Source organism: Rosa chinensis, chromosome 6 (genome assembly GCF_002994745.2).
Source record: "Rosa chinensis cultivar Old Blush chromosome 6, RchiOBHm-V2, whole genome shotgun sequence".
NCBI classification, from domain to species: Eukaryota; Viridiplantae; Streptophyta; class Magnoliopsida; order Rosales; family Rosaceae; genus Rosa; species Rosa chinensis.
In genome coordinates this window covers 65,968,291-65,983,829 of record NC_037093.1, presented here as the reverse complement: position 1 = coordinate 65,983,829, position 15,539 = coordinate 65,968,291, and the positions used below count along the sequence as shown (strand labels likewise).

The 15,539-nt window shown below is 37.9% G+C and overlaps 2 protein-coding genes and 1 long non-coding RNA gene across 3 annotated transcripts; 1 reads left to right on the top strand and 2 right to left on the bottom strand.

Moving 5' to 3' along the window:
• The first annotated feature begins 4,854 nt into the window (after nucleotides 1–4,854).
• Nucleotides 4,855–5,755, top strand: LOC112172780. Its single transcript, XR_002925353.2, has 2 exons — nucleotides 4,855–5,047; nucleotides 5,202–5,755. It is a non-coding gene; the product is annotated as an uncharacterized LOC112172780 (long non-coding RNA).
• A 1,506-nt stretch (nucleotides 5,756–7,261) lies between these two features.
• LOC112172779 (BRI1 kinase inhibitor 1) lies at nucleotides 7,262–8,621 on the bottom strand. Its single transcript, XM_024310256.2, has one exon. The coding sequence runs from the start codon at nucleotides 8,344–8,346 to the stop codon at nucleotides 7,402–7,404; it is 945 nt and encodes a 314-aa protein (XP_024166024.1). The 5' UTR covers nucleotides 8,347–8,621; the 3' UTR covers nucleotides 7,262–7,401.
• A 2,141-nt stretch (nucleotides 8,622–10,762) lies between these two features.
• On the bottom strand, nucleotides 10,763–14,955 carry LOC112173016 (probable protein phosphatase 2C 12). The gene is made up of 10 exons (XM_024310560.2): nucleotides 14,737–14,955; nucleotides 14,202–14,483; nucleotides 13,487–13,658; nucleotides 13,086–13,239; nucleotides 12,915–12,978; nucleotides 12,684–12,791; nucleotides 12,361–12,486; nucleotides 11,960–12,195; nucleotides 11,526–11,731; nucleotides 10,763–11,397 (listed from the first exon to the last, which is right to left on the bottom strand). Exons 2-10 carry the CDS (start codon nucleotides 14,400–14,402, stop codon nucleotides 11,372–11,374), a joined length of 1,293 nt encoding a protein of 430 aa, XP_024166328.1. The 5' UTR covers nucleotides 14,403–14,483; nucleotides 14,737–14,955; the 3' UTR covers nucleotides 10,763–11,371.
• Nucleotides 14,956–15,539: the final 584 nt, after the last annotated feature.

The window sequence follows — 15,539 nt, the reverse complement described above, 5'->3', positions numbered from 1 at the left end:
GTGGCAATATTGTTGGGTGGAGGTTTGAACTCACTGGGGTCCATCGAGCCTTTTTTCTTTATTACGTCATTTTTGTTTTGCCGCCATGTGGGTCGACTCAGCAGCATAGATCCTTCTGAATTATTATAGAACCAAAGGAGCTGTATAGAGGATGAGGCATCCACATGCCCACGACCATATGGGAAAGAAGGGAACTACATGAACATGCCATGCCAAGTTTTAAGCGACTGATTCATACCCTGTTTGATTAGATGGATTGAATTACCTTAACATTGTTTATCGTTTTAAAATTAAAATTATATGCTGGAGTAACCATTTATACGCATGTGAGAGACTTCTAATTGTGAAAATAAAATAATATGTAATTAATACAAAAATATTATAAATTTGATGGATAAGTATTGTGTAACTTGTATTGGTAGTTAATCTAGTTGAGACAAAGTGGTAAGCAATCACGGTAAGGTATGCTACACAATTTGACCGGATATTTGAGTTGTGCTCCTTCCGATACTGATCATACTATGATGCTCTCGGATCAAATTTATTGGAACTAATCCAACTATCCAAGTGGCAGTTGCTGCATGTTGCATTGTTGACCAGAACAAGAAAAGTCAATGTTTTGTTACAACTCTATGCTATTTTAGTTACTTGGATGTCAACCTTCTTAGGATACACTTCAAAATCCAAAGCAAGATAACCTCATAACTTTTATTTTATTTATTTTATCACAATCCCACTTATCTGTAGTGCTAGTGAAATTTAAATTTGATGTCCACAATGTTCACAAAAATCATCAAGAAAAGCGGTAGTAGCTTGGGAATCCAACACGACAACATCATGGTCATAATTAAGGCCTGATTTAGCAAGAGAATCCGTAGTGCCCTTTTTTCTCTGAAAATATGCATAAGCTAGGTTTACATAATCAAATTGAGAAGGCAAGTGTCTACCGCTCTTAATAATAGCACCAAGCGGGTGGGATTCAATGTCCTCGTGAAGAATTAAGTTAACTAAGATTGCAGAGTTTGATTCAATCTCTTAACTTAGAGATGTTGCAATTATATGCCATCTTGAGGCCAAGAACAAGACCCCAAACCTGCATTTAAAACTCGACCAATTCCTTAGTTGGCTTGAAAACAGCAAATTCAATCCCATTATAATTTATTAAGACTCCACTAGAAGCAATGCGACCATGCATTAGCACTACATCGAGCACCATCAATATTTGGTTTCGCAGTTCCAGGGGGACCCCAAGTTGTCTTTACATCTCATGATAATTGTATCTTTCAACATTTTGAAATTAAAAAATATCAATTTAAAGCTGTTGAAATTCTTTTTTCTTTTTCACACTGTATATTCAAATTCCTTTCTAGCTAAGCTTTCTATGATTCTATCCAGTAATCACCCAAGAAGAAATTGCAATCATATGCAGTAAAATGAAATGAAACTACAAGGATAATACAGCACTGTACATTGTGCTTTGAGAGTGTGTTACATAATATTTTGATAATCAATGCAACATTGACCTTTGTACTAATGACAAAATCTACTAAGCTAAACAAATATACTGCATTGTCAAGACTACTGCAACTCATGTAACATTCCAAGCACCTACGTACCCACAGAGTTGCATCAATCAGCTACTCCTCAGTTGCCTTTGCGGCATCAATCAAAGCTCCAACTTGATTTGTCCTGCCTGGAAGGCGCCGTGATGACTCGAAAGAGTAGGCTCAGTTGATACATGAACCCTATTAGAGAACCCTCGCTTTTAAGCATACCTGTCCATAAACCAACACAACAACATTAAGAACAGAAGAGCCATCTTGTTTATTTTTTTGCCAATATGTATACACAAGTCATGCACTTGATATGTAAATAATAGTTGATCATTAAATTAGTAAATTCAAGAGGATCACAATAATCTTGATAGGACTAATGACGAAAATGAGTTGCATACAATTAATGGACATTGGATGCTCCTACTCTCATAAGTAAGAAAGGCCATGAAAGTACATGTATACCGAGCTGCATTATTAAAGCCCATTTAAGAAATTAGAAAGCAAAGATGCAAGCATTCAAATGCATTTAACAATCAAATGCAAAAGAAGCAGGCCAACAAAACACCAATGTTCAAAAGCGTGTATAGTAAAACAAGAAACAAATACTCAGAGCTGCTGTAAACTCTGGTGCCAATTCTCAATTCAAACTAAAAACTTTAACATCCCCAAAGTCCAAATATCTCTAAATTTGAATGATCAGAAGCAGATACTGAAATTGAAAACCCAATTGCGAAAAGAAGTGTTTTGGATCGAGTTGCTATATACTCTGCAGTACAGCATGTTTGATCAATCCAAACCAACTAACTATATAATATCCCCCAATCAAAAAATGAAAACTTCATTAGCATAGTAAAACAACAGTAGTTCACCAACATACCATTATGAAGTGGGCTATCAGCTTTGATTTAAATGAGAAGTTACAACAATTACCACTTTTAGGACCTAACTACTCAAATGAGAACCTAGTTTACTCTAACGAGAACCATATTTACTTTAATGAAGACTTTTTTTCTAGTTATATATTTTACTCTAAATTCATGAGTCCTTAAAGTGGTAACATGAGCCCTCAAAATGATAAATATGAGAAATGTTAACGTACCATAACTTTACCCTTTTAAAATACACTTCAAAATCCAAAAGAAGATTACCTCCCTTTTCAAAAAAAAAAAAAAAGAGGAATATTACTTCATGAAATTTTATTTTATTTTATCACCATCCCACTTTTTTTTTGTTGTTGTGTGTGTAAGTGTTGCACCTCAACCAATGAGAATTTATCTCTTTTCTCTTTTATTATATTATTTTATGATAATATCAATGATAAAAGTGGGTTCATCTTTATTATCTATACTATTATTAAGAGAAGAGAGTTTGTTAGCCAAAATCTAGGATTTTGACAGAAATGACCTTAAAAGATTAATAAATTTTGAGAATTAATTAAATCAGAAGGATAATTAAGACATTTACAAAATATATTTTTATTAAAAAATAAATGAAAAAAGTATCCACAACCCACTTTTCTCTCCTTTTATCTTTTCTCTACAATAACTAATTCAGATCTTTTCTTTTTGATTTTCTGAAAAAGATAATAATAACTTGCACATACAAAGTATGTGTGGAGAAAAACTAATATTTTTTTATATGAAGTTTTTGTCAACGAACAATGCATCAACAAAAGTTTGTCTATTTTCATATTAAATTTTGTTGGGCTCACTGATTTTGGGGCGATAAGCCCAGGCCTGTCCCCTTGAAAAATATCTTGACATAATCAAAAGGAAGAAATGGGTTTCGTCAGACAGCCCTATACGTGTTCAGGCCTGTTTTGATTTTGCACTACAGGCCCAACTTTAGTACCACAGTTATCAATTTTTTTTTTGAGGTTACCACAGTTATCATGTTTTGCCCTCCCTTTTAATTAAATCTAGTATTTCAGTCCATGTATTCTCAGTTTAGCCAACATAATCTCATATTCATTTAGCTTGTTTAGTCATTTCCATTAGTTAATGCTATATACGCACGCGAGCCCTTCTAGCTAAATCCTAAATGTGTTTTAACCTTTTTAACCAATTTCATTCATGTACTTAATTTCGTAAATGATCGCGCTAGTGCTTTACTCTAAAACTTGACAGAAACCGAATTGGTTAATCCAAGAACATAGAAGTTCAAGAAATCTTCAAACTAGAAAATACAAAGATTAGATTCAAAGTACCAACAAAAATGGACGGTTGGATAACATTCAGTGCTCATTTTTGTTATTAAAAAAAATATTGATAACAAATATCAAGAACTGAGATCACTTAATAGATGTTGAGTTACTTACACTGCCAGTGTATAGAAAAATTTTTACTTTTTGTAATTTATATCAAAAGAAACAAAAAGCCTCTTTGGCATTTGTGTTTTACATGGAGGCTTAATCATGATTAAGATGAAAGTATACCTTAGCTCTCCTTGAGCCCAACAACACATGAGCTTTTATGTTGTCTTCCTTGGTGATTGGGAAAACGAATCATGTAGATTTGTAATGGTCAATTCCAACGCTTTTGGAAACCTATATCAGAATAGCACTAAGCCACTAATCTTGAGATAGCACAAAACCAGCGAGCTTGAGTCCTAGTGTGCACTCACCATAGTGTTATATGTATCTTCCAATTGGAAGAACAAAGAATTTTTGTTGTTGTCCTCTCTGTCTCTCTCTCTCTCTCTCTCTCTCTCTCTCCATTTTTATTTTTTATTTTGGTATACCTAAATGACTGAAAAGGAACAAAACGAAAGCACTATCATGTGGATCTTGATTTTGTGGGATTGTGAATAGTGAATGTCGTCAAAGCATTATAACCAGACAATGTATCAAATACTCAACTTGGATTTTTGCACTCGTACTTATCAAGCAAATTCAATCTGATTGAAAAATAAAATTAGAATGAGAATGATAAATGCAAATAGCTGAATAATTTATGTTTTGACTCATTTTTTAACAGCATCTAAACTAAATTACAAAATAAAGGGACATAATTATTCATCGAATTACAAACGAAAAATATGAAATTACGTTAGAAAATTTTAAATTAGGGCTAAATATTGTTTAGTACCCTGTAGTTCAGGTCCGAAATCAATTCAGTCCCTCGACTTTCAATTTCATCAAAAACACCCCTGCATTATCAAATCTCGTCCAATAAGTCCCTCCGTCGGAATTCCGTCAATTGGAGCCGTTAACTAGCTGACGAGGCGTCCAACTCAACAAAAGTGGGGCCCACATGAAAGTCAAATTTCCAAAATGCCCTTGCTACTATTCTAACTCAGATCACAGCCCCAAATCCCATTGGCTGCGTTCTACCTCCACGATCTCGTTAGCCGTGGCAGAAGAACCAGTCCCGGCCTATCCCCAAACCCAATCGAGAAGCAGCGGAGGACGACGACGGCGGACCCTCGGGTCAAGGACCTCGTCGGCAATTGAGGCTAGTTGATCTGCAATTGAAAACCAAAGAACCCGACAGGTCGGAATCTTTGAGCTGTTTATCAATTGGGTCCTGCAAATTTCGAATCTTTACATGAAAATTTGGAAGAAAAGATGGAAATATTAGTTCTTTCCTTCATTTCATTTCCTTTCTGTGTTCATTTTGATTTGGATTGATGATATGTGTTATGCAGCTGTAGAAACCCACAGCAAAAGCGATTCGAATACCAACATCGACAACGACGATGACGCCGAGTACTACCGTCTCCAAAACGATGCCACAGAGGAGAATCACCGTCTCCAAAACGACGCGGTTGTGAACCAGGCGCAGAGGGGAGTGTCGTCGCTCAGATTAAACGATGACGTCGAGGGTGATAATGGCAGCAACAGTGAATAAGAAGAAGAAGAGATCGGAGGGGGTTCTGATTTGGCGATCGCGAGGGCGATCAGAGAAGACGAGAGTCGCCAGCACGAGCTGTTGACGCCGGAGAATGTGACGATGGTTATGGAGGTGATGAGAGGGATTTTGTTTGATGGAGTGGCACCGGATTGGGCAGATCGGATCCTTGAAGAGAACTGGATCGTTTGGCTTCGCCGGCTCCGGCAGGCACCCCAGATTTAAGACATTGTTTGTTGTTGTTTTCTCAATTTGAATTGGATTAGAAATTTTCAAGTTGCTGTATTTGCATGTAATGTGAGATTCTCGATGTTGATCAATGAAAGTAATATCATTTCAGATTTTCGGCAATTCAAAGTGTTAAATGACAAACAAAAGCTCACAAAGTTGAGAAGCACTATGTTCTTATTACATTGTGATAATAGCATCTTCTGGAGCACAAGGTGGGAAGAGATGTTGGGAATGCAAGGGAGAGTGAGGATGTAGTGGATCTGGAGACGGAGGAGGATATGAGCTCCACATGATTTGGGAGAGAGGCAGGGGCAATTTTGGGAATTTGACTTTCATGTGGGCCCCACTTTTGCTGAGTTGGAACGCCTCGTCAGTGAGTTAACGGCTCCAATTGACGGAATCTCGACGGATGGACTTATTGGACAAGATTTGATAACGCATGGATGTTTTTGATGAAATTGAAAGTCGAGGGACTGAATTGATTTCAGACCTAAACTACAGGGTACTAAACAATATTTAGCCCTTTAAATAATGTTATTTAGATCCTCTAAACCTAGCTATAAGATTACAAAGAAAAAGAATAGTCATAAATTCATAAAGACAATCCTTAAAAACAGTTAGTCATCATTTAGTAACTCGCCCACTGCATCTTAACCGTTCCAATTACAGACTATAACACCTGATAGACTTCATCATGTCTTTGATGTGTCAAACTAGACCAAGTACCTTCTGCATTATTGAACTTATCTAACTAATCTTTTTATGATTATTGTACTTGGTCACTTTCTTATTTTGATTCTGAGGACATCAATCTCTTTAGATCCACAAAAACCATTGGCTTCAGTCCAATTGGCGCCATCCCATTTTTCATATCATCATCCCCTACACTTCATGTTTCACACACTTTTGTTAGAAAAAGGGTTCGTGCTCTTTCTCATGCTATCCTCTTTTTGTGGGGACTAGCTACTGCTGGTGCTAAAGTTCATTTGTTTCTTTTCTTTCCCTCGTGTATTTACTTTATCGTGCGATGATTTTATACTCATATGCATGTATGGTTGATGATTGTATGGTTTTTCCAAAACTTTGGAAGATGAAAAATCTTGATGGGAATTGTAAACAGAATATCATTTGGTACTGAAAAAGAAAAACTTGCCACATGAAGCTGTCCCTAACAGCTGCCTAGCTTTACTGATTGTTAATAATGATCAAGTTACTTGATGCATTGGATCTTCTCTAGTATATCACAGATTCACGGGACTGAGGATGTAATATGGTAAATTGGCGGGGCCCACTAGGTACCGCCGCCGCCTCGGGCATCAAGAACAAAAGGCGGAAGACTCCCACTATGACGGAGGGAGATACTAAAGTAAAAAGAAAGAGCAACACTCGAAGCTCAAACAATAAAAGAAGGTACTAAATAGGAGTCCCAATCGGAGACTAGTGAGCTCATGTTATTGATAGATCCGGATGATCTGACTTTCGTCCTAGGTTATGAACGAGTCATCATTATTTGACTCTCTTGTATTTGTATATCATCATTCCTACTTGTTCATCGCCTTTTCTGAAATATAACATTCGATAGTCATAAGATGCACACTATCAAAACTCATTTTGAATGCAGTAATCTATTGAAAAATGCTTTGGATCGAACTCATTGAGACATCCTCATATATACCATTCTATATATATGAAATCCAATTTATATGCAAATGAACAATAGTTAAAAAATTACAACATAATTTACCCCAGGTTCTTTCCGGTATCTACTACTCTACGCATTTAATCTTCTCTTCTGTGGCAATGGAATTCTTGCAATGAGCAATTGCGGCTTGAATTGCTGCTTGCAACTCTTCCATGGTACTATCACTGGTATTAGTAGGAGTAGTTGCTCCTGAAGTTGCTAGAAGAAGCCCACTATTTGTTGGAGATGTCCTCATTGATGCTGGTGCTGAGAACTCTCCTCTCCTTCCTCTCAAGTGATGCTTATTTCTGGGGCTCAAATTACCCGAAAACGAATAAGGCTGCCTACTAAAATGGACATTCTCTTTTCTTCCCCTAAAGAACAATAAGGGCCTGACCATCCTCACATACCTCTTTAGTATATTACTCACATCAAACCTCATCTTCCTCTTGTGCTTCCCCTCCTTGTCCTCCCTCTCTTCGCAATCTTTTCGCCTTTTTGGTAACCCGAAAATCGAAAAGGACTTGGACTTGGTTCTCCCCCTCGTCTCGCCATTGCGGCTCTTGCTCTCTTGGATATTGCTGCTGCTGTTGCTCTTCTTCTTGTTGATGATGTTGTTGCTCCCAATGCTGGTGCTACAGTTGTTGCTTTCCTTGGTTGGTTCTTGATCGTCTACTAAGTCTCTAATGGGAAGAGTGAAGCTATCTAAGGAGTTAGTAGAGGAGCGAGGAGAGATAGGAAGGTGAGAGAGGAACTGCAAAGGAAGCAAATGGCCATGGAAGAAAATGTCATCTGCAGGAGACAAGTCAATAGCGAAAGAAGGCGGAGTTTTGGCTTTGTTGTTGTTCTTACTATGATCAGGGATTGATGTGGAAGAAGAGTGATGAAGAGAGACTGTGAAGGAGAATTCATGAGAAGGAGAAGAGGAAGCTGAGGGTGGTGAGGCTGTAACCGGTGACTGTGGCTTTTCTTGAAGCATGTTGTTGCCTGCAGCTTTTTCTCTGGTCTTTTCAAGCAGATGGGTGTCCATAACTCAATCAAGGATCAGAACCCAGTTTCTGATTCTTTCTCACTCACTTACTATAATCTGAGGTCTTTGGCTTTTGGGGTTGGGCAGAGAGAGAGAGAGAGAGAGAGAGAGAGATAAGGGGATGAGGAAGCAGTGGAGAAAGAGAGTACTAGCTGCAGTTGGGTTTCAAATGTCTTGTTATGAGAAATTGCCACATGACACTAGTGCAAGCAACAAAGCTTTATTGCCATGCATTATTAATATTAGATAAAGAAGATGGATGATAGAGGACGGTTGTGGTGGCCAATGACACTGTGGAAATTTGGAATGAAATGAAAAATTTAGCTGTATTGATGATATAGGGTGGTGGGTCCTTGTCAAAATCTAACAGCTACTGCTACTGGGAGAGGAGAGGAGAGGAGAGGAGAGGAGAGGAGAGGAGAGGAGAGATTTGGCCATTTGGGAAATGAGGCCACAAAGATCCAAATTTTTGGGGCAAAAGGTAGATGGGATTGGCGAGGCAAGGACTTGGTTTTGGGTATGTGTCTTTGTATTTGATTCTTTTGCCAGGAGGGAAAGGTCCCCAAAGACCAAGCTAGGTCATGTTCACGTACACATTGAACCCATAAATCAAATCAAAGAAGGAATCTTTGAATTGTATTATAACCCATAACCAGCAGCCACTTATTTTTGCTCCTCCTACTCTCTTGGTTATGTATATTATTTCTATGCGCTCCCAAACCACAGCGGACAATGTTTATGGTTTTAGTGTATTTTTTTTTTTTGTGCATGTTTATGGTTTTAGTTTATCTATGGTGACTGGGGAAAACCTGTAACGTGGCATACGAGATCAGACGTCACTTGTGGAAGTTGAGGATGAACAAGTATAGTTTTGATCGAGGAGATAAGATTTCAAACCAAGCAGCAACAATTCAACGATGTGTATATATTTCTTTCTTCTTGACCACTATCACGGGCTCATATCGTTATCTTAGTTGTCTATTTCCACTGGAGATTTTTATTCTAAATCCCTACAGAACAATTTAAAAAAAGTCGATTCTCCACGGGACACTGATACACGCACATATTGCTAACTGCGAAAGTGGTGAGAGGAACGCGGTATACAATACTTATATGTTAGAGCTTCCCATGTACACATATTGTCCAAAATTAAATGCAAATGATTGATTGTTAAATGTCAGAGAGGAGGTGGGGGACCTATATTGATATTCCGTCAAAAAGGATCATTAACCATGAGACCTGGGGACCAATATATGGTTCAACCCATCAATCACTCTTGAGAGAACTGTAAGTGAAGCGAGAGAGAAATCACAGGTCCTAACAGAGGAGTCCTAATAGATCATATAGGGGGATGAACACAGAACACACAAAACACGATGACAACGAACGAAATAATAGTGATAAACAAAATTTTAAAGTTAGGTGCAGGATGGTAGACCCGTACACACGTGCGCACAGTGGTCCTTGATCAACATGCATAGTAGAGGAATTTTGTTCGTATAGTTAAGGTCGACATCTCAATCATGCAAGCATTATTGTGGCTGCGACTGACTCATTCTCATCACTTAAACCATTCAAAAATCTTATTCTAATTTCTCAGAAGGATAAGAATAGAAGAAACAGCAACAAGGAAACATGGCATAAAACAAAGATTTCGCACTCAGAGACCATATGCAGATCTTATGAAAGTTTCCCACTTCATGCTTTTGCCAGTAGCCACTAGTATTCTTATTTGATCTTCCAAGACTAATAGGAACACAAGCAAAGAAAGATGAGGAGGTAACAAACAGAAGCCAGCTTGTGAGGGTTTGTGAATGGTTTCTGTTTGATCAGTCCTAAACAATACATAAGAGCTTTCTTTCGCTACAATCAACTAAAAGCTCAAGATGCCATCACCAAACACTTCAGTCTTCAGGTTTTGGGGTTTCTCCTATCCCCAACAGAATTTTCAAAACATTAAAGCTATTACCAGGTGAAAGACCCACCTATACTATAAAAGCAATTTAACAGGAACCAACCTAAAATCGAATCTACTTGTGAGGGACTATAGCTCTAAAAAAAGGAGTTGCTATAGTAAAAGAGAGAGTACAGTCAGCAAACTAGCAAAGCTCAGATGTATACTCCTTCAAAGTCATATTTAAAGCCGGCCTTAATCATATGATAACAAATTAGTGAAACCTTTAGAAGCAAAAAATATAGATAATGGTACAACATAGATTCAATAGCACACAGCCAAGTCAAATAATGGCAAATGACGCCCTTTTCTTTCATTTATAACATACAATTACAGCAACCGTTTTAGCAATTGGATAATAAGTGGCATGAATAGTTGAAGTAGTAAATAGATAATCAGACAACTATGCAGTAATGGAACTGAAGTCCTAAATTCTCACATAAAAGAAAAAAGACATCCAAATGAAAGAAAGGATAGACAAATTTCTTAAATTAAAGAAAAGAAAAATAAAAAAATAAATGTCAATCTTTCTATTAGAGTTACCTTCCCTAATTGTCCAGGAAGGATAACTACTAGAACAAATTCATACAGAAAAGCTGACAAGAGGGGATTTTTTCCTAATGTGTGATGAATCTGTCTTTGGTCTCATCAATTTCACCTATATTATAATATTACATTGAAGCGTGCTGTCATTCATTGTTAGCTCTGTAAAATAGAACGGTATGAATCCAGAGAAAAAATTACCTCCGATGCATTGTCATGCACAAGCAAATTCATCCAGCCCCTTCACAACCCATTTTAAGAGAAGCAGTCACTGTTTACGTCACTCTGAAGTCAGAAAACAGATCTTAATGAAAGCTCTAACTGGAATCTTCTGACTTGAAACATAAAAAAATGAGAGAGATCCACATAGGTTCCTAAGTTGGGTGCCCAAATGGATCGTGTTGTGTAAATTCCCATGAGAAGTTGAAGGGAACTAGTATCGAGAGAAGCACCACGTTCCCACTCATGAACAACTTCCAAGTAATTGTTAGTGCTCTCAAACTGCAAATAAAAGGTGAAGAGGATTGGCTAATCACTATCGCTGTCACGCCGACCTGCAAGAAACATAACACAGATGAATTGAAGGACACTTTCCTTTTAATTAAGATAAGAAAACAAAAATAATAAGAACAAACAACCATGAAAAAAAATAAAAACGTAAGATATGGGAAGGTTTTCATACTTCCTGATGGTCTTTTCCCTTCCATAGCCTCTTTCTTCTCTTGGCAACTAGTACAAAGGAAGGGGCCATCCCAAGGTCGCACTTTTTCTGGGTTAGAGGATGACCCGGAGTGTATAGAAATACCCTCCCCTGGTTTGATTTCAACTTGACAAACAGCACACATAAAGAGCTTAAACATGTTGCAGAGTGGGTACTTTGAATCTAACCTGAATTCACAAAATGATCTAGTCAAAATCCACCAAACCTGCAGAAACTCTCGCTATAGAAAGTTCCACGCGTAACGAAACAATCCCAATAAACACAGATCCACAGCTACCAAATAAATAACATGCAAATGGGGTAAAGAAAAGCAAATAAAAAACTCGCCACATGATGCCTAGTCCAGGAATACAAAAAGAAAGTACTGCAACAAAGATGGGTTTTTTAACACAAACCTTTCGGAAAGTGAAGCAGAACCTTCCTCAAATATTTCCTCCACTGTGTCTGGCTCAAGATATTCTTTTTCAACGGTAGAAGATGATTCATTAGGTTTTTTCTTAAACATGGACTTAAAAACTCCTTTTCCTTGCCTCTTTGGTGGCGGCAACGGAGCCGCTGGCTTCTCCTGTGGTAAAATGTCAATCACAATACAGGTTGTATCATCCCGAAGTCCCTTTGCCCCAACAGCATCCTGGAATTAGAAAATAAAATGTGTAAGACATAGTTCTATCATATCTATGCAAGAGCATGCGGGCAAAAAGCATCTATATATGTTTAGGTCAAGGGACAAAACCTACATACTATATAACACATAACATAACAAAGAGCAAACTGAAATTTACAAATATTACCGTACCTTGACTACTTGGGCAGCTGCAGCATCCGGTGGCATCCCACGACAACAGTCAAGAGCTTCTTCTGCGGACAGAGCATCCCATACACCATCACTTGATATGATTACCCTACCACCTGCAGTAGACAACTGCAACAAAAGAAATGAATAAAATAAATACAAATTGTCCCTTAAAATAATTTCGCACTGCGCGGTAATTATTTCCAATAATCATAATAAAGGGATTAATAAATGTTAAAACGTCTGGAAATCAAAAAAGAAAACATGAATATGGAATCTAAATTATAGACACTGAATATTAGAACTGGCAGGAGATAGAAAAACACCTTCATTTGCTTTACATAAGGAACAGGAACAATGAACTCGCCTACGTCCATATCCCCAATGGATCTTGAAAGACACAAACCACCAGGCCAACACCTCAAGGGACCAATCTGCATGAAATAAACATAATCATGTAAGTTAATTCGTTTATATTTAGTTATTTACACAAAACCTTCTATTTGAAAAATGCACCACAATGTGAAAATAATAATCTTAAGACAGAGAAAATTTACCTCTGCCCCACCGCCAGTATTCAGCCGACCAACCTCACCACCACTTGAAGTGATACGCATCCTCCTGTTCAAGTTGAGTTAAAAAAAAAAAAAAAAAAAAAACAGAACGGCGTTAATAAAAGATATCAATCGGTAACTGAGTCATAAAAACACATTCTAAGAAAAGCTTACTCGTCTTCGCTGCATTCAAGCCTATGATCTGCTGATAAATAATAAACTCCACCTTCAGCAGGTTCAACTATGCAACGAGAATCGCCAACCGATGCAACAGATATTACCCATCCCTCTATAATTACAAAGGTGACGGTGGTTCCTGACGTTTGAGCTGAAAGATGGCAGTAACAATGTATAAATATCATGCACGCAACAGGAACCAGAATCAATAACTCTTGGCTCTTATAATGGCATACATGGGTTAAAATAACAACCCAGTTTCTCAACTCTCCGAACAAACCCTATACAGATGTTTTGGCAGAATTGTATTACAAGAAAAAACATGACGACTTGGACAAGCTTAAGGTACAATGAGGCATATCTTTTATTCTTATCAAGATCAGTAGTGTGATAAATACCTCTCTCTTGGAAATCTTTGTCTGTCTTGACAAAGCCTGCTACCAACGACCTTGGCAAAGCTGCAATCCATTCATCTCTGTTAAGATCTGTGGGGATAGCAGCTAAAATATTGTTTAGAAGAGCTTCCTTGGAGTATAAAGCGGCTGCAGACCCGTTATGCCCGTCAAATAGCTGCAAGACATAGTCCAGTAAGAATTATCTAAAATAATTACTTGAGCAGAAAATAGAATCCCATATATTTAAAAATGCTTCAATAATGGTTTCCATAAGCAGGTAAAAATTGAAAATAGAAATACATAAGAGCTCCAAGCGTTGGATAAAATGGAGAAATAAGCAATAAAATTTAGCAAGTTACAAGATCTAGCAAAATATTATTGGGTTGGCAGACCTGACAAGCATAACGCTTAAAATGGCTTAGAAGTACTTGGTTATTTAATAAAGACGATCACAAGTCTGAAATTCCCAGCCCTGCACTCGTGGCTACTCTAACCACCACGGCTATCAACAACATAGTTCGATGCTTATAGTCCCACCACCATGGCTATCAATTAAATAGTCCAATGCTTGTGAAATTATGCAAATAGCGAAAGAGCATGTCAAAAACATCAGCCAAAACTAGGTGACTCTAAGCTTTTATCTCCTAGATAGCCCATTCTACATTTTGTCAATGCAACCAAAACACACAAATGAGAGAGGAAACAAAGAAAAATATACCGCGAAAACTGAATAGGTAGAAACTCCATCTCCCACAACTCTTTGACAATCCGTCTTTACCATAGTGAAATCCTCCCCTTTCTTGCTCTGACTGGCCTGACCGTATATAATCTCGGGCCTCTCAATCTTCTCATTGGCCAATTCTCGCTTTAGCAACACCGAAAGCGGGACCGTCTGATGATTATCACTCCTGTTGGACATTGTTCTATCTCACCCCTAATAACACAGCCTCTCCTCCCAACTCTAATCCTCCATGCCCGATTCTCAAACCAAATCCAAATCCTGCAAAACAAAAACAATAACAACCTCAACAAAACGCACCGTTTCCTCTCTCCCAAATCTCATTCCTACGCATAAAAAAAAAAAAACGCTAGGACGGCCACAATTGAAGAGATCTTTGACGGAAACGGAGGGCTTACGAAAATGAGTGATATTATTAACAACGAAAAAGATGCAGCAGCAAAAAAAAAAGAAAAAAAAGGAACAGGAATAACGAATCGCAATGCGGATACTGAACACGAATCCGAGAAATTACTGTTAGAGATAGAGAGAGAACGACAGCAGAAGAGCAATGGCGGTTTAGGCGCGAAAGAGCGGCACGGCGAATACGACGGTTGATTGGTCCGATCGAGAGCGCCGATGCGAAAATTCCATTCTCTACAAAGCCAAAGAGAGAAAAAGGAGCGGAAGAAGAATATGAGAGAAGAAGGAGCGCAAATGAAGCTGTTCTTCTCCTTTTCCTTCCTTTCTTTCTAAAATTACTAAAATTGAAGGAAATAAACTCACTGGCGCTGACGTGGAAGAGAAATGCACCGTTTTTTTTGGGGCCATTATTCGGCGCTACCCCGACTAGAGCCGTTTAACGCGGTTTTCCGAGCCGTTTGACTTGTGTGATGCGCGCAAGAGTCAAGTGATGACTTGGTGGATCTCAAATTCTCTGGCGGGCCACAAGAAGGGGGAGGAGGATGGGTCCCACTAGACGTCTTTGATTGATAAGGAATCTGATGTGGGCGACCAAATTAAGACAAATCAGGGTTAAAACTAATTAAGATGAATTGATCGAGAATCCGGTTTTTAATTGGGAATCTAAATATTTGAGGGAAGCAACGAGGAGGCCACGATGTAGAGAATCTGTCACCACATAAACCCCTCCACACACGATAGACATGCAACAACAAATCCAAAATATGAAGATATATAGTTTTTCTTTTTTGCCTTACCTTTCAATTCATGTTAGTAACACTTAGTTTAGCGTTTATTGTCATAAATGGTTGTTTTTTAGTTGTAACTTGTCTGTTTTTAGAGAAAATTCATTTTTAGAAAAGACAACCATGGAAG

Coding starts and splice junctions, on each gene's coding strand:
- LOC112172779 (XM_024310256.2), bottom strand. CDS start 8,346: ATGGACACCCATCTGCTTGAAAAGACCAGAGAAAAAGCTGCAGGCAAC.
- LOC112173016 (XM_024310560.2), bottom strand. CDS start 14,402: ATGTCCAACAGGAGTGATAATCATCAGACGGTCCCGCTTTCGGTGTTG. Junction 13,240..13,486: donor CAAAGATTTCCAAGAGAGAG/GTATTTATCACA, acceptor GCCATCTTTCAG/CTCAAACGTCAGGAACCACC. Junction 11,732..11,959: donor TCTGCTTCACTTTCCGAAAG/GTTTGTGTTAAA, acceptor TTGTGAATTCAG/GTTAGATTCAAAGTACCCAC.